Raw genomic sequence first — 25,083 nt, 5'->3', positions numbered from 1 at the left:
CATGCAGGCTATCTTCAGCAGGATTTTTGCAATCAATGGGAGCCAATTTACCTGTTTTAGAACTGGAGTAATGTGGTCAAATCTACGGGATACCGTCACAAGCCTAGCTGTAAAGTTCAGTGTGGCCCTTAGCGATGCTATACTCGCTTTAGGTAAGCAAGCCAGAGTAGCACTCCCATAGTCTAATCAGGAAATGACTAGGGTTTGAACAGCTAACTGAAGGTAATCAGGAGGCAAAAAGGCCTCAGTAAGTTAAGATGGTAATTGGTTCCCCTTGTGGTTGCACTGATATGGTCTTACATATTCAGGTGTTTGTCCAGAGTTATGCCTAGTGATCTAGTGGAATCAATGACGTGGGGGGTACAGTCGATAGCTGTAAGTTGTTTGAGCTATTTAGTGTGTGTGTGAGGGGCAATCCAGAATAATTCAGTTTTGAGGCAGTTGAGCATAATGGGATTCGGGTTAGCCATAGTTGGGTTTTCAGTAGGGTGCAATTGAAAGATGTTATAATTTGGAGAGGAATTGTTCAGGTACAGTTATGAACCATTGGTGTACATGTGGCACTGAGTCTTTGAGTGCTTCAGAATTTCAGTGCCAGGTTCCATAAATAAGTTGAATAACGTGGGCGAGAGCGGAGATCCTTGAGGTACTCCAGTTGAGACTGGAGTAATATCTGAAAGGGTTTGGTTGACTTTAATTCTTTGTGTTCTGTTATGTAGGAAAGAGGCAAACCAGTCCAATACAGGACCAAATAGCCCTATCCTTCACTCCAGAAGGTCACTCAGGCTATCATGTTTGATCTTATCAAATGCCGAGGAGAGATCAAAAAGTATGTGAGGCACAATTCGTTCTGAATCAAGAATTATTATTATTATTATTATTATAATTGCATTTTTAAGCGCGCAGCTACCCGGAGGTTTCCCGGCGCTAAAGAAAAACAGAAAATGAGATAGGTTTAGAGGGGATCCGTACACCAATTAAGTATTAAAAAGCCATGTCTTGATTCCTTTACGGAATGTACAGTAACACATTTCAGATCGTAAGGATTGGGGCATAGTTTCAAGGTATCATTTAAAATGTGTATTAGAGCAGTTTCAGAGCTGTGTCCTGATCTGAACCGATTTGGCAGTGGTCAAGGAGATGAAACTGCTCATTGTAGTTGCAGAATTGCAGGCATACGCATTTCCCCAGTAGAGTTGGCATGTTCGTGATTAAACAGAAATTGTTGCGGTTTGACCGGTCTGCATTAGGTTTTTATTTTACGCTAGGGGTAACTTTACCTATTCCTAAACAATCAGGAACCATGCTCTGAGAGAGGGATGCGCAGACAATCTTAAACAAGAGTGGAAGTATAGACAATCTAAACTCTTTGATGAGCTTGGCGGGCAGAGGATTATTGAAGTGGGTGGAGGGTTGGATTGAGAATAATGTTTTGGAGACTCTCTGCTTCTTCTGGAAATGTGATAGTAGTCCAAGTAGAATTACCTATCAGAGGGGACCAAACAAAGTGCTGTACTGGTAGGAGACTGGGCTGGACCTGGCTTAGTAGACTCTGTGAGGCAAGTTGCAATTCAGCTTCAAGCATCTTAGGGCCTGATGTAGGTAGGCTTTTACCGGTCGGTAACGTACGAAATCGGCCGTTACCGACTGGTAAAAGCCTTTCCCTATGTAGGAGGCTTATTTACCGATTCAGTAAATTCCGAATCGGTAAATGTTGATTCGGTATTTACCAAATCAACATTTACCGATTCAGAATTTACCGAATCGATAAATGAAATGTAGAAAGCACTGTAAACAGTGCTACAGGGCTTTAAGAATTCGCTATTTACCACCAACTATTAGTTGGTGGTAAATAAGGAATTCCTATGTAAATGCATAAATGTGCATTTACACCTGTGCCATGTGACAGACATACATGCCCTTAGGGCATGTATGTATGCCACATGTGCACAACAACACTAATCATGGGTGCAACAGGGTGTCAAAGTGACACCCTGCCACCCTTGACTTTTTCACAATTTTACCGAATCAGTAATTACCGATTCAGTAATTGACATTCATTCCTATGGGCCTCCAGGCCGATAGGAATCAATGGCAAATACCGAATCGGTAAATACCGATTCGGTAAATACCGAATCTTACTGATTCGGTATTTTTTACCGATTTTTTACCTACATAGGATTTACCGATTTATGAAATACTGAATCAGCAAAATTCGGTATTTAAGAATCAGTAAATCCAAATTACCTACATCTAGCCCTTAGTCTTTTCAGTGAAGTAGGTAATGGTCAACTGTCTACCGAGAGGTAGCTAGATTTGCCAACTGTTTGTTGTTTTATGAGTGTGAATATCTTTTTGGCTGTGTTTTTAACATTGTCAGACCGTCGCTGAGAGGCTCAATTGAAAATGGAAGTCACTGAGGTCTTGGTCAGAGTGCATGCTGATGCTACTTCTGTTATGTTCACATATGCTCTAAAACAATGTTCATTAATTTAGAACACGTATTATGAAGTAACATTGAGATGTTCTAGACATCAGCAAAATTGCTGAATAGTTTTAATTTTAAGGTGTTATATTAAAGCAATCATGCAGTAGACATAAAGAAGTTGAGTAATGGCATTGTATCACTGTGCACGAGGTCACCAGACATGTTGCATGCTGTTCACTAAGTGATGTCATCTTTTTAGTGACTGGCCTGATTTCATGCAGCAGTGGGTGAATGAGAACAGGAAAGAGAAAGAAAGAAACATATATACACACAGTAGGAGATATTCTAAGGCTAATAGTAAATACAGAAAAGGCAATACCTCAGAACCTCGGAGAAAGAGGAATCACTGTCGTCCGACCTAGAGACAGGAGATTAGCAGGATTAGGGGGAGAGAAAAACACAGACAACACAAGAAATATTAGAACAAGTCCTATAGCAGGGGGAGAGAGTTAATAGAATCTGAACAGAAAGAAAACGAGACAAAGAGCATTTGTCAGTTAGAAGGAATGGAGAAACAATAGACTGTGAACTAGGGAATGGAATGAAACAGAACAATTCGAAAGATGGATCGTATACAGAGGTGAGCAACTGGACGATTTCCCTCTGGTCAGTTGCCTCTGAAAAATTGGCAGATATATATGACCAGAGGTCATTGGCCATGTGATAATGTAATTGGTTCTGCACCAGCCCTATTGGCTTGTCAGTGGCTCTCAATTGTTCAGCACATGCGGGACTTCCTATTAACCGTATTATTTCCGATTCCACTGTAGATCTTCAGGTCCTTAACCTTAAAACAAATAATCACCACTAACAAAAATATCTCTCTGCCAAGTGACTTGGAATTCCTTGATCAGTCAGTCCTACAGCATGCTACGGCTTTCTCCAAGCACCATACAGATTCCCTACAGTCTTTCTTCTGTTTTACAAAATACAATAACACCATTTACATGTTTAATAGTCATACCTAGGAGTATAGGGCCACATGTACATACGTTTCAATTTGTGATTTCCAAATAGAAAATCTTTGCTATTCTCTATTAGGAAATTGCAAGCACCTATGTACTGATGTGCCTTTGACACATTTTGCAATTCCTAATGGGGTTGCAACTGACCTACCTCATTAATTTTCATGAGGTAGGTCGAAATTTGTGACCCTTTGGGAATCGCTAAAATCACAAGAATGGTGGCCTGCTGGGGACAGCAGACCACCATGTCTGAGTTTCAAAACGAAAATGAAACATTTCAGTTTCATTTTTAGGTCGAGCCTGGATAGCGCATGTACTGCTCTGCGAGGCATGGTGTATTCGAGTATGGACTTGAAGCTCCACCCACTCTCAGTCCATATTTTCTATTGCCTTGTGTCATTGTCCTTTGTAAATGTTGACTTCTGATTCGTTAATAGGCTTGTTAGTCCCCCCCTGACTTTATTTGGAACATACCATGAGGACTGGCCCTTTTACTTCTGTTGTTACACGGTATGTCATATTTAGCCTCTATGTAGAATAAAACAAGAGAGCAAGGACACAATACTGGGAACATCCTTATCCTTAAGTACTTATTGCATAAACAACGTGGACGAACCTACTCAAGATGACTCTGCTACATCAATTGTGCCAGGCACCACTTAGGTTTGTAAAAAGAATCCTCACCCACCAACCGAGTTGGTGGCAAGCTTCATCATAGGGTTCCCAGCTGGATAGCCGAGTGCTACCTAGCTGTGCTACAACGCCTGATTACAACGGAGCAGGACTTTTTGTACTGTGTTGTGTACTGGTGAAAATAAAACTATCTCTGGAATTCCTTACTGACCAATATTTTATTCCGATCAGCCCAGGATATATTAAAAAGGAAAGGGATAACAACAAGATTAATAATGGATCTTCATTATCCTACTGGTCCGCTGACTTCTGATTCGTTAATAGGCTTGTTAGTCCCTCCTTTGTACCGCCTTGTCTTAATTTGTAATCTCCCTTGAGGACTGGCCCTTTTATTTCTGTTGTTACACAGTATGTCATATTCAGTCTGTAAACACTATTTTCTTTAATGAGTTTTTTTCTACTGCAGGCACGACTTGCTTTCCTGCAACATTCAGCTGGCCATGCCAAGTTTCACTTTCCAAGCAGCCCAGGACAATGGCGGCCGCTATGAAATAGTTCTCACATTTACAAGAGTTTGAGCTATTGGCATTGTAAATGACAATGCCTTTTATTTATGTGTTAATGATCAAAACAGATAAATAAAAGGAATTGCCATTTACAATGCTAAACCTATTACATTGCAAATGCTTGTTTAAGAATGGGCTGTGGTCCATGGAACAAATGGCTGCTCTGAAAAAAAGTTTTTGAATGCATTTACAAAGGGGAAGGGGTCCCCTGGGGACACTATCCCATTTGCGAATTGTTTACCACCTACTTGAAGTATGCCGCAAAATGCGAAGGTTTGCCACTGTATTTCAGTCGCAAAACATTTGTAAATAGCCCTGCAAGTTGCAATTAGGAAGTAACCTATTACCTAATCGCTAACCCATTAAGCGATTAGGTAATAGGTTACTGGATCACAAGGGGGGGATGGTACATAGGAAAATTCATTTTTCTTGTTGCAAATGGGTTTGCGGCTGGGAGAAATCTACGCACATATGGCCCTTAGTCTTTCTGCTTCAACAGTCAACCTATCAATTTTTCCAGTAATCTGCAGGAATTACACAGCAAATATCAGCTCAATAAACTTGGATGAAAGATTGTTTCTTCAAGAAAACGAAGTTCCAAAGTACATTTCCATTCAAGCCTTTTGTTAATTTTTAGGGTTTAGGGCGAAGATACTTTAGGGTCAACATTATTTTTTTAATAATACCTGTTAGTGAGCAACAATGCCAAACAGTTGCAATTTGTGGACATTGGCAGTGTTCCACTGGCATTAATCTTTGATAGTTGTAAGGCTGACTTCTTTCCTAAAATCTTTCCTGAAAATGGAAGCACCCTTGCCATCATCAGTCCAGGCAGTTTTATCTTTACAATGCAGAGCAGAAATTCTCAAACAGAGCAAAATTCTCCTCTGAAATTTAGTTCAGATTTTTGGTCTCTTGGCGGTGCCTTGGTGCCTCCCTCATGAAAAGCTGACAAGATCTATACTGATAGAAACCTTCTCCTAGCAATATTTGTCAGAGTCTCTAGTGTTTGCTCTATGTCTTGCCTTGCAGAGGTTTACACTAGGTATAGTTTAAAGGAGACCATGATTTCTTTGTTCATGGAATACATATATGTAGCTTCTCTTTGATCAATTTTATAAATCTGTGTGCTCTTTTTCATAATGGTATTGAACTGTTCCCTTGAAATAATATTGCCCTAAAGACCAAACTCCATATAAAAAATAATTACACACCTACCTTATTATCGTCTTCATGTTTGAAGAGGTCTACTTTCACTCTCATGCAACTCACATTAATTGGCACCTCTCTTAAAGGGTTAGTGCTTCTTTGATCTCCACTTCTCTTCAGTGCAAGTCTTGATTGCTCCGGTGTTAAGCATTCTTGTCCTCTTGCTTAGTACTGTTGCAAACCCACATGTTCACAAATATAATTACCCTTTCTGTCATACTTAGAAATGTACATTGGAACCGTTGAACTTGCCATGTCACCACAAAGCTCTTAGAGAGCTCACAATCAGGGTTATTAAACCCCTAGACCTGACTGCACTAGGCACAGAGACAGTTCTTACTTGTCAAGCGCAGATCCTTGACTCTGGTTGCTGGTGAGGCGTGAGAAGACATTTCGGTCATTCCGTGGTCGCATGGGAGGAGAGGAAGGTGGAGTGCCATTGGCTTCTGAAGACCTGGAAGAAGGAGTATATGTACTTATGTATTGGTATTTATGTAGTGTAAATCTAGATAGGAAGCAACAAAACACTATACAGTAAACAGCAGTTGGGAGCCGAGCTACAAGGTCATGTACAACAAGCATGGAATTACACAAATACATTTTAATATATATATATATATATTTGAGATTTTAAAATGTTATGGGTAAGTGTATATATCTATATATATATCTTCTCAGGCCAACTTTACAAACAGCAGCGTGGAACAGCAATGGGCACATGCTTCGCCCCCAGCTATGCAAGTCTGTTCCTAGGCTGGTGGGAGAAGCACGTGTCCTTAGGGACACACCAGAAAAATCGATGGATCATATTGTATTATGGGACCGTTATATCGATGATCTGTTCATCGTGTGTAAGGGCATCCGCATGGCTGCGGAGGAATATGTAACTTTCCTCAATTGCAACAGCCTTCATTTGAAATTCAGTGGGAGTATCAGCAACACCAGTGCCTGTTACCTAGATAAAGAAATCTATATAGACAATTCTAAAATATTGACCCGCTTGTTTAAAAACTCTACAGCGGGCAATGCGGTGCTTCATGCTAGGAGGGCCCATCCGGGGAGCATGATTAATAATATCCCCTATGGAGAACTCCTCTGTCTAAAAAGACACAGTACAACTTCCAAAGAATAAGAAAAGGCATGGGAGAAGCCCTTTCAGAGGTTTACGAACAGAGGATATTCCCATAGTATTCTACATCAGGCATCTGAGAAAACTGACTAAATAGACAGACTTCATTTATTGATACCTAAGATCGCTAATCCCCAAACTGAACCAACTATTGGCCCAGCCAGAATGATCCCGCAATACAATGCTAAATTACCAGAAGTGGTCCAAATATTTAAAAAGAACTGGCATATTCTTCGAACAGATACTATTCTTTAAAAGGTTATTCCAGTATGCCCACTGATAACATACAGACGTTATTCCAGTACACCCACTGATAACATACAGACGTGGTAAACCGAACACTTAGTGCAAAGTCAACTTAGTTCACCTGAACAGCAAACAACAATGGTCAGAGGGTTTTATCTGTGCCTAAACTGTAAGGCATGTAAACAAAGTCAAAAAGTTCTAGACTGTAAAACCCTAGAAAGTGGTGTGACCTTAAACAAAACGAGAAAAATCAATAGACTTTTAAATTGAAATTCTGAATTTACAGTGTATGTTTTACCGGGTTGACCCCCTTTCTGTACTCCCCCCAAAAGATATGTGGGTAGTACCATCCACCCAGCAAAAAAACGTATTCTGGAACATATGTGAGCCATTACAAAGAAAGATCCGACTTACTCAGTGGCTCGCCATTTTGAGAATATTCAAAATAGTGATTGCAACCTTTTACAGTTCTTTTGCATTCACCAGGTCCCCAAGAATGAGAGAGGGGGAGATAGGACCAGAGCATTTATACTGAGTCTCTAGCTGTCCTCACATATGCCATTGTTGAGGTTTGCCCATTCGGGGTGCAATTGTGATAATCTGCAGAATCCTCAAAGATATACTGTTTGCCTAGGGCCAGTATTAGCAGGTCAATCAGTCTCCCAAAAGTGAAGGGACATTACTTGAAGTCTGAAAAACTTGCTAAATATCTTTTGGATCTGCCTTGGGCTTAAAGGCCTGCTTAGATAGTGCCTGGCCCTACGAGAGATGAAACTGTCCAGCAGGTGAAGTGCAGCCATATTCCCAGTGCTAAGAATACCCAGAAGAAGCTGACTTGTGAGTGAGTGCACTTAATTCCAATCAGAGTTGAGAGTGTGTCTCCACCAGCTTACCTGTGTTCTTCATTCACTGAACTACTTTAAACAACATTAACTTTCATAAACAGTACACTGTCCAGCATAACCACTCTGAACTGAGGTGTCTGCCTCCTGCCACATCAAGCTGTGTGTCCAGATACCATCACAGCTGCAGCCGAAGAACTACCTGACAGGTAGGAGGCCACAGCTGCCAAAGAGAGATGACCACTGAACCCAGCCTGTGGACCGAGATCTTTGCCATTACTTGAGGGTCCTGCCGCCACCCCTACCAAGCTGTGTGTCCAAACATTATCACCACTCCAGTAGAGGACCTCCCTGATGGCCTGGAAGCCACAACGGTCATGTAAGGCCCATTGTTGATTCTAGGCTGCAGAGACGTAACTCTGACGTAGACCTTCTGCCTCGGCCTGAGGACTTATTCATGTCACTGTGACAAGTGTGGGACATCTGCCACAATACTAAGCAGTATTTCATCAGGCAGGTGTCGGGAGGCTGTCTCTGAAATATTGAGATTGCATCTTACCTCATAACTGTGTAATTCAATTGAACCAGTGTGCTGCCAGAATCTTTACTAAAATATGAAAGTAAGTGGAGCTATGGCTCCTCGAGTGGACAATTGATCAAATCTGAGGCAATTCTTGTGTGAGATTCCTCGCCGCTAAATATCCAGCATCAACAGGTATGTGCTACAGCTATTTTGGAATAGACTGAATTTGGGCTGGTATCGCCACCCATGATCAGAATTCAAGGTAGATGTGGAAACTGTATGAAATGGTTACTGTCCATAGCAATTTGAAGAACCCTGTAACTGAGCCTCATAGTGTGTAGTATTATATTGTGTTATGTCCTCATCCTGGGGCCCAACACCTCTGCCCAACACCTCTGCTTGGGAAGACTGCTGGATGCACTCTATGCAGGCGTCACCGAGAAACTGCTCAAAATACTACAGAAAGTTAAAGATGCCGCAGTGAGACTGGTGCTCAACATCCCCCGCAGCAGCCACATCTTCAAACACCTTCGAGAACTCCACTGGCTCCCAGTCAACAAAAGAGTCACCTTCAAGCTCCTCACACACGCCTGCAAAGCACTTCATGATGCCGGACCAGCATACCTGAACTACTGCCTCTCATTCCACAGACCCATCAGACACCTCCGCTCCGCCCACCTTGCACCTGCCACCATCCCTCGGATCTGCAAGACCTGGACCGGAGGAAGATCCTTTTCCTACCTCGCTGCAAAAACCTGAAACATCCTGCCTCTCCATCTCAGGCTATCACTGTCATTGACCCAGTTCAAGAAGGATCTCAAGACCTTGCTCTTCGGCTGAACCTTAAAGACCAGTCAGACCTGCAGCCACCCACCCCCAGCGCCTTGAGACCCTCATGGGTAAATAGTCGTGCTTAACAAATACTGATTGATTGATTATTAATGTGCTTTTTATTGGACAACAAAAGCACTGGGCTGGGCTGCCTTATATTATGTCTGGTGGTTGATTGTTAAGTCTTTCTTATGACCTCCTACACTGCTCGCCCTCACTACCCTGAGCATCAAGTGTACAAAGGGTGTACTTGACCCATTTGGGAAAGACATAATAGGACGCCATTGCCAAATGACCTCAACCACCACATTGTTGCCCAGTAGCCTCTATCTGCCCTCAGTCGCAATCAACAGAGTCTAACAGAATAACAAAACATTGGTGTTTTAAAAATGAAAATTAAATTATGGGAATATTATCCAAAATTATATCTTCAGTGACCATAAGGATCTTTTATGCAAAAAACAGAAAAAGAGATTAAAAGTTGTAATGCACATTTGCCTCAAATGTTAGCATGTGGATATTCCAACCAGGCTATCATTAATTAGTATTATTTAGTTATGCTTTACACAGAATCACCTACAGCTGTCTCTTTTCGGTATTTGCTTGATAAACTGGAGCAGCAAATGTAAGGGGCGCTGAGGATCACCCCTGTAGAGGTGACAGGGCAATGCAACTTCACACAACGTTTACCTGAGTACGACCTTGCTAACCAGGAGACATTTAGTACAGTGCGCATTTCTACTTAGCACTGAAGCTATATGCTGCTACCATTTCCTCACATGTTTTTTTTAACCAACCTGGAAGACTGTCCTCGGTCATAGGATTTTCTCCTGGTCAATGGTGAGGTGTCAGCTCCTCGGGACTGCCTGGGGCTGAAATAAAATACATGTAACCTGTTAAATCTCTCAGTGTTTCAATTCAATAGTTTATCTAGAAGTGCGAGAGTGAATGAGTGAAGAGGTGAATGACTTAAAAAAGTGAAGAGTGAGTTAATGAAAGAAAGAAAGAGTAAAGAGTGAATTAATACATTTGAGTATGAGAGTGATCAGTCTTCAATTACTTAATCATCCACAGTTAGGATTTAAAATGGTTGTTTCACTGTTGGGTGGCATGTGGTGGAGGGAAGATTAGTTAGTTTAGTAGTAGGTACATTAATAAGGATATTCGACTTGGGGGTAGGATGGAGAGGAACAGTCATATATTGGAGGAAGGACTGTGAAAGTGAGGGAGGAAGTATGTAGAAGTAATAAGGAAAACGGGAATAGGATAGGCTAGTTCTAGCTCGGAATGAAAATTAGGGAAAGAAAGTAAAAGGGCTTAATCATTTTGGAAAGAATAGGTGGTTGAAGGATTTTGGGTCAGGAAGGTAGAATACTTTGGGGCATCAGGGAGAAATTGGATAGCTTTAAGGGGTTTGATAGATGGAAGTTTCATATGCTATTACTAGGAGGATGAAGGAATGACAGTTGGTTTGGGATTTGAAGTGAGCTAGTGTTACACCACAAGATTAGAGCTAAAAGTGGGATACATTTGCAATATGAATAACTTATTTTTAGGGTAAGAGTGGAATAGGTTTTTGGGATATAAGACCCAATTTTTAAAAGGGTAACCAGTATATGGGTTTGGTGAAAGGGTAACAGGTTTAAAGACAGAAAGTTAATAGGGATGAGACACTTACAAGGTGTTGCCCCGGACTGGCAAACTAATCGTCCTTGACACCTTATCTTTGTAATACGAGTCCCGCACTGAGAAGCCGATCCCATTCTCATTGATCTCTGTCAGCGAGGCAAGTGACTTGGCTATGTTTCGCGTGGATATATCCAGTGTTGGTCCCAGGAACTCCGCAGACACAGCCTTCATCTGGCCTGACAGCCGCGGCTCTCCCTAAGTGTGGTACAGAGGCAAAAGGGTTTGAGTATGGCCTATATGATCATCCATCTTAGGATCACAAAGTGATAGCTAGATCTTCTCAATTAAAACCAAGGACAAAGGGATTATGAAATTCTACAGTTGCTGAGTTTTAATGCATGCACTTCCTGAACAGGCACTTTATACATCACCTGTTGAATAATTTCCAGTTTCAACAAAAAGATTTACTGAAAAAACACATAGCGCAACACCGTGGCAGACAATATGCAAATATTAGCTGGTCAACTAGATGTCGATTGTTGTAGTCAAATATTAAACAGGTAATAAAGAACTAAAGAGATGAAAATATTTCCCAAATATTGATGATGGACTGGAATGGCCATTTGTCTACATCATGAAACAAATTCCTTCAAACTTACAAGGTATTTAAAAATGGTGAAAATAATGATTCCTAGTCAGCAAAATAAGTTGTTCCAATTATGTTCAATTGTTTCATTATTACTGAAAAGTAATGTTACACTACAGACACTGTGCTAAAACCAACTATTAGAAGAAAAGGGCAATTTGGAATGTGTCACAACTGGGAGCAATGGTGACTTATTGTTTGTATTTTTACACTATATAAAAAATGTGGAATATTCATATTCAGTGTTTGCAACTGAAGGACTATTAGCAATGCATTCCCTTACAGGTTAATGAGGCATGTAAGGAAACAATTTAATACTTGATTATGTATTATTATTAAGATATTTATTTTATAGGGGTTTGGAGAAAGAGATTAGAATAATATGTGTCTTAATGTCTTTAGCCCTGATGAAGTTGGAGGCACACCACCATTACGACAAAACATGTATTGGCTAGAAGCTTGATTGAAAGTGTAAAGACATCTAATAAAAGATACATGACCAAATTATTAATCTGTGAATTATTATTCATTGTGTGCTCAAAAAGATTCTTTATAACTGAGTCAATATTGGCTATTAAAGGTTATTTGGTGGCTCCCTTTCTTTTGGAGCACTTAAGTTGTGATAAGATATTGGATAGCAAGGCTCTGCATCAAAGAATTCCGAATGCCTATCATAGTGAGCCCACCCTAAAGAAAAAAGGCAATATGATACAGAACCTGCAAAACCTAAAAAGAACAAAAGAATGCAAATGGACTATGAGACCCAGGAGAATAAGGCCTATGATGTAAAGAGCCGAGTTTTTAAATGTTATCAAAAGAAAGGAAAGGCTCAGGCTCAGCAATGAAAACTTGGCAAGGTATTCCATAACATGGCAGCTGCCACAGAAAAGTAGCATGTGCCCCATCTTGCCTTTCCAAATTTGGAAACTATAGTTTTCTTTGTGAAGACTGACCTTAAGTGCCCGGTTGGCCTATACAGATGAACAGTAGATCTGATGGCCAATGATCCTTTGCCATGGAGAGATTGGTATACTATACTAAGCGACTTAAAGGAACACACTCTTCCTAATTGGCAGCCAGTGTAACTTTCAAAGGCTTTCTTTCACTGAAAGATAGTTTGGAGTGTTAAGAATAAGACATGCAGCTGCATTGTGCACTGTTTGGAGCTTGTTCAGAGAGTAACTGTTGATATTAAGATACATAGCATTGCAGTAATCTAACTGTGAAGTGACCAAGGCAACTACCACTGATTAACAAAGTTCCTCAAGAATAAAAGGGAAAATCTTCCCAAGGGTGGGGATGATGAAAAAGCAACTGATGTGGTGTGATTTACTTGTAGATTGAAATTAAGAGATGTGTCCATTAGTACTCCAAGATTCTTAACTGATTCCACAGAGTTGAGGAGGCCCACATGATTCCAGCCACCACAGCTCAGATCAGACCAACTGTACCAGAGAACCTAACCCTGCCTTCGAATAATTTTCCTTTCCTTTAGGTGATAGTCACAACCTAAATTCTCTGAAAATTAAATTGTTTATAGATTCATATTCTTGGTTTCAGTAGGAAATATGTGCTATACCCATTTTCTTACCACCTGAGGATACCACCAAAGGCAACATTGGTGGATTAATATTACCGGATTAGCTCCGAAGATAAATCACAAATAAGCTACAAAAACGAATATTCCAATGAGGTAAGGGCAGATACTATAGGATTGGTACTTGTAAGTATTGATGGTAGTTAGGTTGCAATAATACATAAGTCAAGAAATATTAAAATGGGGTGACACATGAGACAAGAAGATACGAAACAAAACAGACAAGTAAGTGAACATTCACAATGTCATACTGTAGCTTAGTGTCATCAGCCCAAGGTTACATAGCCAAACCATGTTCTCTAACTAAACTAATCAGTGGACAAAACACAAGCTAAAAAGGGGAACAGATAAAAGAGGGCAGTTGTAGGACCCCACAGTATTCAGTCCAGACAGCTGAAGTAAAATTCCTCATCTCCTGCCACTATTGTTATTCAGCTAGGAATGTTTTGATGATAGCAAAAGCGTTGGCTAATTTTAATCCACAAAGTCTGCAGCTCATTAAAAAATACATTATGGGAGGCAGAGAAGATGCCCTTGCTGGGTTCCACTTTAGTGAAAAGGAGGCAGAGGGGGCATTTGATTACTCTGCACAATACCAGAAAATGGAATATCAGAGGTGTCGCAAAAACCAGATCAATATACTGAGAGTGGAGAGTGACAAAACCCATCTGGGCAACTAGCATTGCGAGGAAAGGGGCAACTTGTTCAAGTGTAGACATATATGCTGTGTCAACCATAGATTTTTAACTAGCGAGAGAAAATATTCTTTCTTTAAGGAGGAAAGATACCCGAGCTCTTTAAGCATAGTGTAGGAACTGCTCCTGCCATTAAGGCACAGCTTACCAAACTTTTCATGTTGGTGACACACCTTTTGGAGATGCATCATTTTGTGACACAGTAAGGCAGTGTAGCGAGTGAGCCCGAACGACCTAAGCGGGGTTGGGAGGGGGGCCTTACCCCGAAAGAACATTTTGAAATACAGTGGGCAAATGTTCTCCCTCTGTCTGTCTCCCACCCTCTGTCTCCATCCCTCTGTCGCCCTCCTCCCTCTGTCTGTCTCCCTCTGTCTCCCTCCCTCTGTCTCCCTCCCTCTGTCTGTCGCCCTCTGTCTCCCTCCCTCTCTGTCTCCCTCCCTCTCTGTCTCCCTCCCTCTCTGTCTCCCTCCCTTTCTCTCTCCCCCTCCCTCTGTCTTCCCTCCCTCTGTCTCCCCCACCCAATGTCTCCCCCTCCCTCTGTCTCCCCCTCCCTCTGTCTCCCCCTCCCTCTGTCTCCCCCTCCCTCTGTCTCCCTTCCCTCTGTCTCCCTCGCTCTGTCTGTCTCCCTCTCCTTCCCTCTGTCTCCCCCTGACTACCTCCCTCTGTCTCACTCTGCTTCCCTCCCTCTGTCTCCCTCTGTCACCCTCTGTCTCCCTCTGTCACCCTCTTTCACCCTCTGTCTCCCTCTGTCACCCTCTGTCTCCCCCTCTCACCCTCTGTCTCTCCCTCTGTCTCCCTCTCTCTCTCTCCCGCTCCCTCTCTGTCTCTCTTCCTCTCTCTCTCTGCCTGTCTCAGTCTCTGCTTCTATCTGTCTGTCCCTGTCTCTGCCTCTACCTGTCTCTCTGTCCCTGTCTCTCTCTCTCTCCCTCTGTCTCCCTCCCTCTCCTTCTCCCTCTCTGTCTCTCTGCCTCTCTGCCTATCTGTCTGTCTCAGTCTCTGCCTATATCTGTCTGTCCCTGTCTCTGCCTCTGTCTGTCTGTTCCTGTCTCTGTCTGTCCCTGTCTCCCTCCCTCTGTCTCCCTCTCTGTCTCTGTCTCTGTCTGTCTCTGCCTCTATCTGTCTGTCCCGTCCTTGTCTCTGCCTCTATCTGTCCCTGTCTCTCCCTGTCTCTGTCTCTATCTCTCTCTGTCTCCTCCCACTCCCCCCCTCTGTCACCCTTTGTCTGACTCTCTCTCTCCATCTGTCTCCCTGCCACTCTGCATCTATCTGTCTGTACCTGTCTCTGCCTCTATCTGTCTGTCTGTCCCTGTCTCTGCCTGTCCCTGTCTCCCTCCCTCTGTCTCCCTCTCCGTCTCTCTGTCTCTGTCTGTCTCTGCCTCTATCTGTCTGCCCCAGACCCTGTCTCTGCCTCTATCAGTCTCTGTCTGTCGCTGTCTCTATCTCTATCTCTGTCTGTCTCTGTCTCTCTCTCTCTCTGTCTCCCTCCCTCTCTCTCTCTGTCTCCCTCTCTCACTGTCTCCTCCCGCTCCCTCCCTCTGTCACCCTCTGTTTCCCTCTCTCTCTCTCTCCCTCTGCCTCCCTCCCTCTCCCTCTCCTTCTCTGTCTCTCTTCCTCTCTCTCTATGCCTGTCTCAGTCTCTGCTTCTATCTGTCTGTCCCTGTCTCTACCTCTACCTGTCTGTCTGTCCCTGTCTCTCTCTCTCCCTCTGTCTCCCTCCCTCTCCTTCTCCCTCTCTGTCTCTCTGTCTGTCTCAGTCTCTGCCTCTATCTGTCTATCCCTGTCTCTGTCTGTCCCTGTCTGTCTGTCCCTGTCTCCCTCTCTCTGTCTCCCTCTCCGTCTCTCTGTCTCTATCTGTCTCTGCCTCTATCTGTCTGCCCCGTCCCTGTCTCTGCCTCTATCTGTCTCTGTCTGTCCCTGTCTGTCTGTCTCTGTCTCTTTCTGTCTCCTCCCGCTCCATCTCTCTGTCACCCTCTGTCTTCCTCTCTCTCTCTCTCTCCCTCTGTCTCCCTCCCTCTCCCTCTCTGTCTCTCTGCCTTTCTCTGCCTGTCTCAGTCTCTGCCTCTATCTGTCTGTCCCTGTCTCTGCCTCTACCTGCCGGTCTGTCCCTGTCTACCACCCTCTGTCTCCCTCTCTCTCTCTCCCTCTTCGTCGCTCTGCCTCTCTATCTCTGTCTGTCTGAGTCTCTGCCTCTGTCTGTCTGTCCCTGTCTCTGCCTCTATCTGTCTCCCTCCCTCTGTCTCCCTCTCCGTCTCTGTCTCTGTCTATCTCTGCCTCTATCTGTCTACCCCTGTCCCTGTCTCTGCCTCTATCTGTCTCTGTCTGTCCCTGTCTCTGTCTCTATCTCTGTCTGTCTCTGTCTCTCTCTCTGTCTCCCTCCCTCTCTCTCTCTCTCTGTCTCCCTCCCTCTCTCTCTATCTCCCTCCCCATCTCTTTCTCCCCCTCTCTCTCCCTCTGTCTCACTCACTCTCTCTGTCTCCCTCTCTCTGTCTCCCTCCCTCTCTCTCCCTCTGTCTCCCTCCCTCTCTCTCCCTCTGTCTCCCTCCCTGTCTTGCCTGTCTTCCTTTCTCTGTCGCCCTACCTCTGTCGCCCTTCCTTTGTCGCCCTCCCTCCATCTGTCGCCCATCCCTCCGTCTGTCGCCCTCTCTCCATCTGTCACCCATCCCTCCGTCTGTCACCCATCCCTCCGTCTGTCACCCTCCTTCCTCTCTCTGTCTGTCGCCCTCTGTCTGTCGCCCTATGCCACCTCTGTCACCTCTGCCTGTCGCCTCTGCCACCTTTGCCACCTCTGTCACCTCTGTCTGTTGCCTCTGCCACCTCTGTCTGTCGCCTCTGCCACCTCTGTCACCTCTGTCGCCTCTGCCACATCTGTCTGTCACCTCTGCCACCTCTGTCACCTCTGTCTGTCGCCTCTGTCACCTCTGTCACCTCTGTCTCGCACAGCCGCACCCGAGCACTTCACAGGTCTTTAAAAGACCATAGAGCAGAGTGTCTAGGAATGCCTCGTAATTAGCAGCAATTATGTGCTAAGTGCCTGCGACACACCCACCATTTGCAGGTGACACAGTACTGTGTCAGGACACACAGTTTGGAATGCTCTGCATTAAGGGGTGATATTCCCTTACACAATGTACTGGTAAGAAAGAAAATAATTTAGTTTAGCAGTAGCCAGGATTCTATTGCCTGAAATATTCTTTACAAAAAGAAGCACTATCCCTTCCTTTACGAGGAGACTAAGGGGAAGCCCCGACGAGGCTCAGGTGCGTTGCGTAATAGGGAGGGAGCAGGAGAGCGCCATATCTCCAGAGATATGGCTCCTTCCTCCCCTTTCCCTTGCACCGGCGCTGCTTTCAGCTGCCATGCGTCATGCACACATCTTAGCGCTTTAGCGCTAGGGTGTGTGCATGAGTGTAGCATAGGTTTTGTACAGGAAGGGTTCCCTTACTGTCCAAAATACTATGCTAGACACGATGCAAAGCTTTGCGCGCTTTGCGTACGTGCTGCACAGTACAGCACGCATGTAAAATCGAAAAAGCAAGGAGAAATGAAAGAATTTCTTCAGTTACCACCTCCTTTGAAGGGGCGCTAACTTATGGTGCAATCTTTGTAAATATGGTTTTGCATCAAAAAGCATGTGTGGTTACATGGAAACACCCATGTACCACCCATGTAAAGCCTCCTCGCGCAAATTAATGCAAAGCAGTGCTTCACAGTGCTTTGCCCTACTTTGAGGGTGCGAGAAAATTAAACAAAAATAGATTTGCACCGGTTACCGTCACTTTTGTGGCGCAAACCCAGTGCAAAAGGTTTGAAAAGCTCTCCCAAAATATCAAATGCTTGCACCTTTGTGCAATCTGTGTTAACAGTAAATACTTTCCAGAGTGTGTGTAGCTCTTGAACCAAAATATCTGCTGTACCAGCAGGAAAGAATAAAAGAAATATCCCTCTCCTCAGAAAGTTTGCAGCAGAGCCATGACTCACTAAAGCAAGCAAGGTAGAACAAGCCTGCATGTGCAAGCAAGTGGAAGACCTTTGAATGCATTTGAGCATTTCTCATCATAATTACTTACAGTGTACACTCCTTTCTTCAGCAACGGTGAAATGGATCATATCAACAACACTTGGCCTCCCTGTGTGCGAGTACATTACATTGTAAAGAGCCCACTCTGCATTGCCTGGCCTGAACAGAATGTATTTGACTCTCTACACCCAAAAAAGTTTGTTTTACCTGGCAAAATATGAACAGGGGAATCAACAACAGATATAGTAAGTCTACATGTCTTGTAACCTTAAATACATCAGAATCAGGATTACTAGCCCATTGGGGATGAGGGCATACGTTTGCTGTATGATCAGTTCATCTGAGCCAATAAATGATATACACACAGGGTACGCAGAGTTTATATAAGCGAAGCAAAGGATAAGCATGTTTTGGGAATTTAGAGTAAGTGATCTGCACATGGTAGGCATGGATTGCACACCTGGCATAGCAGAGGTTGTAAATCATTTTTCAACCATGCTGTGCCAGTAACTCGCTGTGATTGCATGAATATTGAACACAGCAAGTGCATACTTGCCTTGTACCTCGCTCCTGTGCTGAGGGTAACGAGCTCAAATGTTATATGTTTGCTTGTTTGGAGGGAGAACAGTGTGTCTTATTCACCCATCTCTTGTGCCCATAGTTTATCTCCAACATCTGGATTATCTCCAACATCTGGATCTTGAAGGTTTTGGTGCTTTTTGGAAGTGCACAGAGATGATTCTTTGCTATACTTATCTGCTGGGGCCATTGCAGGTAAGAGTGGTGGGGCAAGTGCGAGATAAGCAGTTTTCTTTTTTAAAATGTTATTTTCCCTCATCAACGTTTTTTTTACTCCATCCCTACCCTAACCCCCGACCTCACCACTCTTACCTGCCCCAGCCACGGCTGATACTTATGGTTTGCACTATAATGCATCCTGAAAGGAGAACATGCAAAGTGCGCATGACTGTTTGGCCAGCCCAAAAGGGCTGGCCAAACAGTCATAAGCACGAATGGAGTACAAACGACTTCTCCCCTGCCCTGCTTAGTAAGCCGAGCAGCCGCCCGCCTGCAAAGCTCCTGCAGCAGGTAACAATAAAATGATAATAAAAACCAGTCATTATAATTTTATGTTTCCTTTATTTCACTGCTGCAAAGCAGTGGGGTGACACTCCTCCGCCTGAGCAGAGGTGCCACCTCTGATGGTTTACATGGGAACCAGAAGGCACAAAAAATCTTATTTTGGGTATATTGATTAAGTCAGATTTTCCATGGTACACATTACATAAATAATGAGTATTAAGAAAGGGCATCCACACTCCTATATTTTTCTGCAGCTCTCACTCTCACAGAATGACTCATACGTCAGTACTTACCTTGCATTTGAAGTCGTCCTGACTGGTGGAGCCCTTCATGGCACAGGACTGGGAGAAGCTAAAAAGAAGAAAGGATTTAACAACTGAAACACCAAAACAATGAAAATATATAAAAACAAGAGTCAATGCATTAGCACTTCTGAATCAAAGCTCTTCTGATACGAATGAAATGCCACACAGTGCACCGCCATAATGAGGATTGTTGGCCAAATAGTAAACACCAGTTCACTTGTAATGAGGGTCTCATTATAGTCTGGCACAGGCACCTTTGTTAATGTATTGTCTCTAGTTCAGCTCATTATCTTAGAGATAAAGAAAACCAGAGGCTCCAATTCAAATTTTGCTCCCTTGCTTGTAAGTAATTTGAGACTCTGAGACTATGAGAAGTAAATGATTTGTGTTTGAAAGAATCTCAATCTGACTGTAGCTCCAGTATCCATCATCTTCCTTCAAACTAACCCAATCTATAAGCCTGGCTCTTGAAATCAAGCGGTTTAACATCCAAATCTTTCAGAGGATCCGTAGGGACACTAACGAAGGAATAATTTGGGCTTTACCAACTCCTTTTGTAATTCAAAGGTCTCTGCATTTAAAGGGTTAGTCTTCCAATTAAATTCAATACATTCCAAAATACTTATGTTTCTCTCTCATGTAATGCTCATTAGCTACCACAGACACAGTACAACAGCGTGACTTTTCTGCATATACAAGAGTGTTCAAAGAAACTTTTCTAAACAGATGATGATATTGTTTTACCTTAAGAATTGAATAATTAGCATAAATTAAGATGTTCCCTGTGAAAATCTTCAGAACTGCTTTCTGCTAGTGACTTGATTGTGGGCTGAACCCCCTACTAAAGAGCTGAGCATTAGAGTGGATGCATTTGTCACATTTTGTACGTGGCATAACATTAACGTCAATTGGAAATTCCTATTTGAAGCTGCTAAGCCACAAAGGAGCTTATCCGGTAGTTATTAACTCTGGCAGGAGGGTCAGCAAGATCAAAGGCATTTCTGTGGAAATTTTATAAAAATGGGTTTAAAATGATGAGGTACTTCTAAAAGTAGACACTCATTCAAGCCTTCTTCTTGTCATGTTACCAAGATGATTATGCTGAGTATAAGAAGGGCACTGCCAATGCTTAATTTGAGCCTGTGGGTCCACCAGCACTCATTTTTGGCAGCCGGCATTTATTTTACCTCACCAGACCTTTACTGAGAGCTAAACCTTGAAAACACCCAATAAGAAAGAAGGAGGAAGAGGAAGACGGAAAAAAGTAACAAAGGAAAAAGGCAGGAATCTGCAAGAGAGAGATAATGGGTCCGCAAGTGTCTATTGGTAGGTTAAATAGGCAAAAGGTGGATTCAAGATTGCGCAGCCTTGGTAGTCGGTGCACTGACATTTAATAGCACCAGTCACAGACTTCTGAGTAGCAGAGGTGGCTAGTAACTTGAGTAGGGAGGGGGGTGGACAGGACACACATGCACATACACACTCACACCCATGCATTCACACGCACACACATCCATTCACAACACACATTACCAATTTTTCAAACATACACAAACGCATGCACCAAACATTAATTTAAAAAAAGTAAATCATACTTTCTTGCAGCTCTGAGGCAATGCAGCAGTGCCAACCTCGTCACATATTAGGATGGGGTCCGAGAGACTGCAGACCCGCCCCACTCTGTGTTGAAGTGTCTCAGATTGACACTCAACCCTGCGCTCTTCAGGGCTTAAAACTGAGGCACCCAGGTCCAAGGCAATGTAAATGTAAATGTATTTGAGCTTATATAGCGCACAGCTACCCACAAAGGGTTTCCTGGCGCTTGCTTAGGGAACCCGTCCTGGTATTCCCCTGTGAGATAACCCCGGCAGGGTATCCACAAGGTGAAAGCCAGGCATCCCACAGCGAGGGGCCGTTGTGGAGATTAAGCAAGCTATTGCCCAGAGTCACAGAGTGTGAACCCGTGAGTCGAGAAGGCACCGGAGCGAGAATTATCGAGTCCGTGGAATTTTTTGAGCCCAAGACCCGCCGAGGCGGGGAATTGAACCCTGGTCCAGGGCCGATCTCAGCTTCCGGGTCTGCCGCCTCTAACCCCTGAGCCACACTTCTCCACTCCATGAGTGATGCTCCCCTCTTTGCCGAGGGGGAGGACCTCAAGGATGAGAGAGCGCAAACTGACCAAAATGTAGAAATACATCACACTTACACGTAGTAAGCACAAATCATGAAGAGAAATGCCATGAGTGCTGATAGTATCCAAAGTTATATTCTGAAATGTGTAGTTAATATAGAAGTTTAAATAGAAGTGGAACTAATACAGAAATGTGTGAAGTAATACAATTTTATTAAGCATGATTATTCCTGAATCCATGTTGTGTAGCTGCTAAAATGTAAGATGGCATACCAAACGTTGAAATGTGGTAGGCCTCAGGGCCTAAGCAAGGCGGGAGGGGGAAGGTGATTAAAATTCACAATATGGATTGCACTAATGTTTAGTCAGTCAGTCAATTTTCTTTATTCGATTATTTAAAATCATAAAAGAGCAAGCATTTTACATATCCTGGTTACAATACATTTCATTGAAGCACAAAGACAATTTAACAAATCTGAAACATTCAATCAATATTATAAAACAGATGAACCGCGATGCAACGTACATAAATATCTAAAAAAGCTAAAAAAGAAGGGTTTATTAAGCACAATTCATTTAAGAAATGAGGAAGAGAGGAAATTCATTTGTCAAAGATAAAGTGCCTGTGCCTTGTGCGGTGCTTATTTTTACGTGCACCTGCAACCAGAAAACTAGCCACTGAAAAAGCTACATTTACATTGGGGAGGAGCTGCAAGAACAACAGGGCTGGTTTAACCTGGATGAAGCCCTGGTGGCGTAAAATAGGGAGCAGATAACTTTTCCTGAGCTCAGTGTAATGTCCGCAGAACATAATAAAGTGCATCGTATCCTGTGTCGAGAAATGATCACAGTCGCATGGATCGGCATCCTCGGGTCGCGACCAAGATTTGAAGTTGCCCAGTACAAAATGAATTAAATCAAAGCGAAATCTCGTTAAGAGAAAGCGATGATAGGAATTTGTGGTAAAGAGGAGATAAGGTTCCATTCCTGGGGTTAAGGAGAGCGTGCAATGTTTCCTTACCATAGTCTTTTTTAGCTCTACTTCTTCCCTTTCCATGGCGTATAAATTTGTCAGGGTGTTTTTGACTAGTTTTATATCGCCATAGGTTATTCCTTCTGGATGACAAAAAAGCTCCGGACGACCTGCCAGGGTAAGCTGCATTTTAACGTATCTCAACCAGGGAATGTGGAGGGCTCTATCCAGGGCTAAACAATCTTTTAGGATGGTATGATTTAAAGTTAGCTCCTGATTGAGCCATATTTTTATCCAACCAATCACTGGAGCTAGTTTTAATAAATCTGAGATATAACCCACACCTAGCTCTGTATGTATTGCAAAGGTCGAAGTTGATTGGGGGACAGAGAGCAAGGATCTCAAAAATTTGTTCTCTACGGTCTGTATTTTAGCTGGGCAGGTATATCCCCAGATTACCGAGCCATACTGGGCAACTGACAGACATTTGGAGATATAAACTTTAATGATGCTTTCCATTGGGCGAGCACCCAGCTTTTTGGCAAAACCCAGCAGCCCTGCGGCCGCTCTAGCGACAGCGCTACTTTTGGCCAAAAGCTGAGGGCCCCAAGTACCCCTATCGTCAAAAGTAACGCCTAAGTATGGGAAGGAGGAGACTCTCTTTACCTCCTTTCCTGCACAGGAGAAAGTTAGTGACTTTTTTTTCCTTCCTGCGGGGCCAGCAATCATTACATGTGATTTGTCTGTGTTAATTTTCATGTCCAAAGATGACATAAAAGTCCCGAAGGATGCAAGAAGTTTATTTAGCGCGACTCCGGAGCGTGCCAGGAGGACAGCGTCATCCGCGTACAGGAGTACAGGAATCTTTGTCTCCCCTGCACGCGGAATATCGCTGTGGGCTGTTATCATTACTGCCTCTAGGTCATTAATATATAAGGTGAAGAGGAGGGGAGCAAGTATGCACCCTTGCCTAACCCCCCTCTCCGACTTAAAGTGACAGGTGCATCTTCCGTCCTGAGTAACTCTGACCGAGGTCAGAAGGTCCTTATGTAACTCGGCCAGGTAATCGACCAAGGGGGGGTCGAGACCCATGGCCAAGAGGATCCGCCACAGCTTTGACCTGTTGACCAGGTCAAAAGCCGATGACAGATCCATAAAGGCCATGTATAAAGACCCCCCCCTGCCGACTACATACTTATTTAGAATTAATTCTAAATTTAGGCACTGATCTAACGTTCCTCTCTTGGATCTAAAACCATATTGTGCATTAGATAAAATACCCCTACTTTCTAAAATAAGGGTCAGTCTTGATAATAGGACTCTGCCCATAATTTTTACACTAGAATCAATAAGGGAAATTGGCCTATAGCAAGCCGGGTCTGTCCTCTGACCCTTCTTAAAAATTGGCACTATAGTTGAGTTTGCCCAGCTAGAGGGGAAAATGAATTCCCGTGTTGCATTAAAAACATTGGTTAAAATTTTCGAGCTAAAATCAGGGGCACTCTTAAAAAAGTCTGCCGGAACCCCATCTGGTCCTGGTGCCTTTTTACAGAGTGTGTCGTTGATAGCTTTTTTCACCTCATCCTGAGTAAAAGGAGAGATGGGATTTGGCGCTAAGGAAAGAGGAAGTACCTGATCTATACTCGTATCATTGTGACGATAGATATTACTAAAATGTGTCACCCATTGCTCGTCTGGGATGGTACAATCCGCTCTTTGATGATCTAACCCTACAAAGTATGGGTGATTTATTACTGCCCAAAATTTAGCACTATCTTTCTGTGTCTCAGGCAGTAACAGGTTATTCCAAGCTTCATCTTTTATCTCGGATTTCCTCTTTCTAATAGCCAAATTATAATTTTTCCTTAGAGATGCTACCATTACTCTGTTTCTAGGTTTGTTTTTTAAGGCTTTAAGTAGACTTGAATGAGCCTTAGAGCAATTTGTATCGAACCATTTGGGGCCCATGGTCTTATTGCATTTAACCTTCACAGTCAGATCTAATTTGACTTGTTGACAAATAGTGCTGAAGGCCTCGACCAGGGTATTACTAGAATTTTTGTTATCTAGACATATGGCGACTTCACCTTCTACCTTGGCCAGTGTATCTTGTAGGAAGGTTATAGGGGTAACTTTGTCCCATTTGAGCCTTCGATTTTGGTCTCTCAGCACAAGGTTTGTTGCACAAGAATTACCAGAGGTTCTATTACCCAAAGCTCCCTGTGCTAAAACCTCTAAAATCACAGGATTGTGATCGCTAAAAACAGAGATTAAAACTTTGCAAACAAGTACATCAGATAAAAGTCTAAAAGAAACAAAAATGTAATCAATGATTGTGCCTCGGTCCTTGCCCTCATAGGTCGGTAACCGTGAGTCATTTGAGCAAGAATAAAATTCATAGAGGTTGAAGGTAGCCAAAAACAGTTCCAGAGCCTCGCCACTAGATGTATGTTCAAAATGCGGCGTGGGAGAATAAAAAAGAGATTCCTCTGTTTCTCTTTGGCAACCCGCCTGGCAAGGATGAATATTGAAATCTCCCATGAGGATCACCTCATACCCATGAGAGCTATTTGT

General features: G+C 43.2%; 1 protein-coding gene across 5 annotated transcripts in view; it reads right to left on the bottom strand.

Moving 5' to 3' along the window:
• KIF21B (kinesin family member 21B) overlaps positions 1-25,083 on the bottom strand; it is a 413,924-nt gene that overhangs the window by 61,307 nt on the left and 327,534 nt on the right. For 3 of the 5 annotated variants that reach the window (XM_086923173.1, XM_086923170.1, XM_086923171.1), the window contains exons 24-28: positions 19,394-19,451; positions 11,111-11,316; positions 10,230-10,304; positions 6,202-6,315; positions 2,808-2,846 (exon numbers count right to left, since the gene is read on the bottom strand). In XM_086923173.1, coding sequence (XP_086779299.1) covers positions 2,808-2,846; positions 6,202-6,315; positions 10,230-10,304; positions 11,111-11,316; positions 19,394-19,451 — 492 coding nt within the window. The remainder of the gene's footprint in view (positions 1-2,807; positions 2,847-6,201; positions 6,316-10,229; positions 10,305-11,110; positions 11,317-19,393; positions 19,452-25,083) is intronic. The other 2 variants (XM_086923172.1, XM_086923174.1) reach the window with 1 other exon arrangement.

Source organism: Lissotriton vulgaris, chromosome 5 (genome assembly GCF_964263255.1).
Source record: "Lissotriton vulgaris chromosome 5, aLisVul1.2, whole genome shotgun sequence".
NCBI classification, from domain to species: Eukaryota; Metazoa; Chordata; class Amphibia; order Caudata; family Salamandridae; genus Lissotriton; species Lissotriton vulgaris.
The sequence above is the reverse complement of the archived record's forward strand: the minus strand, read 5'-3'. Positions and strand labels throughout refer to the sequence as shown.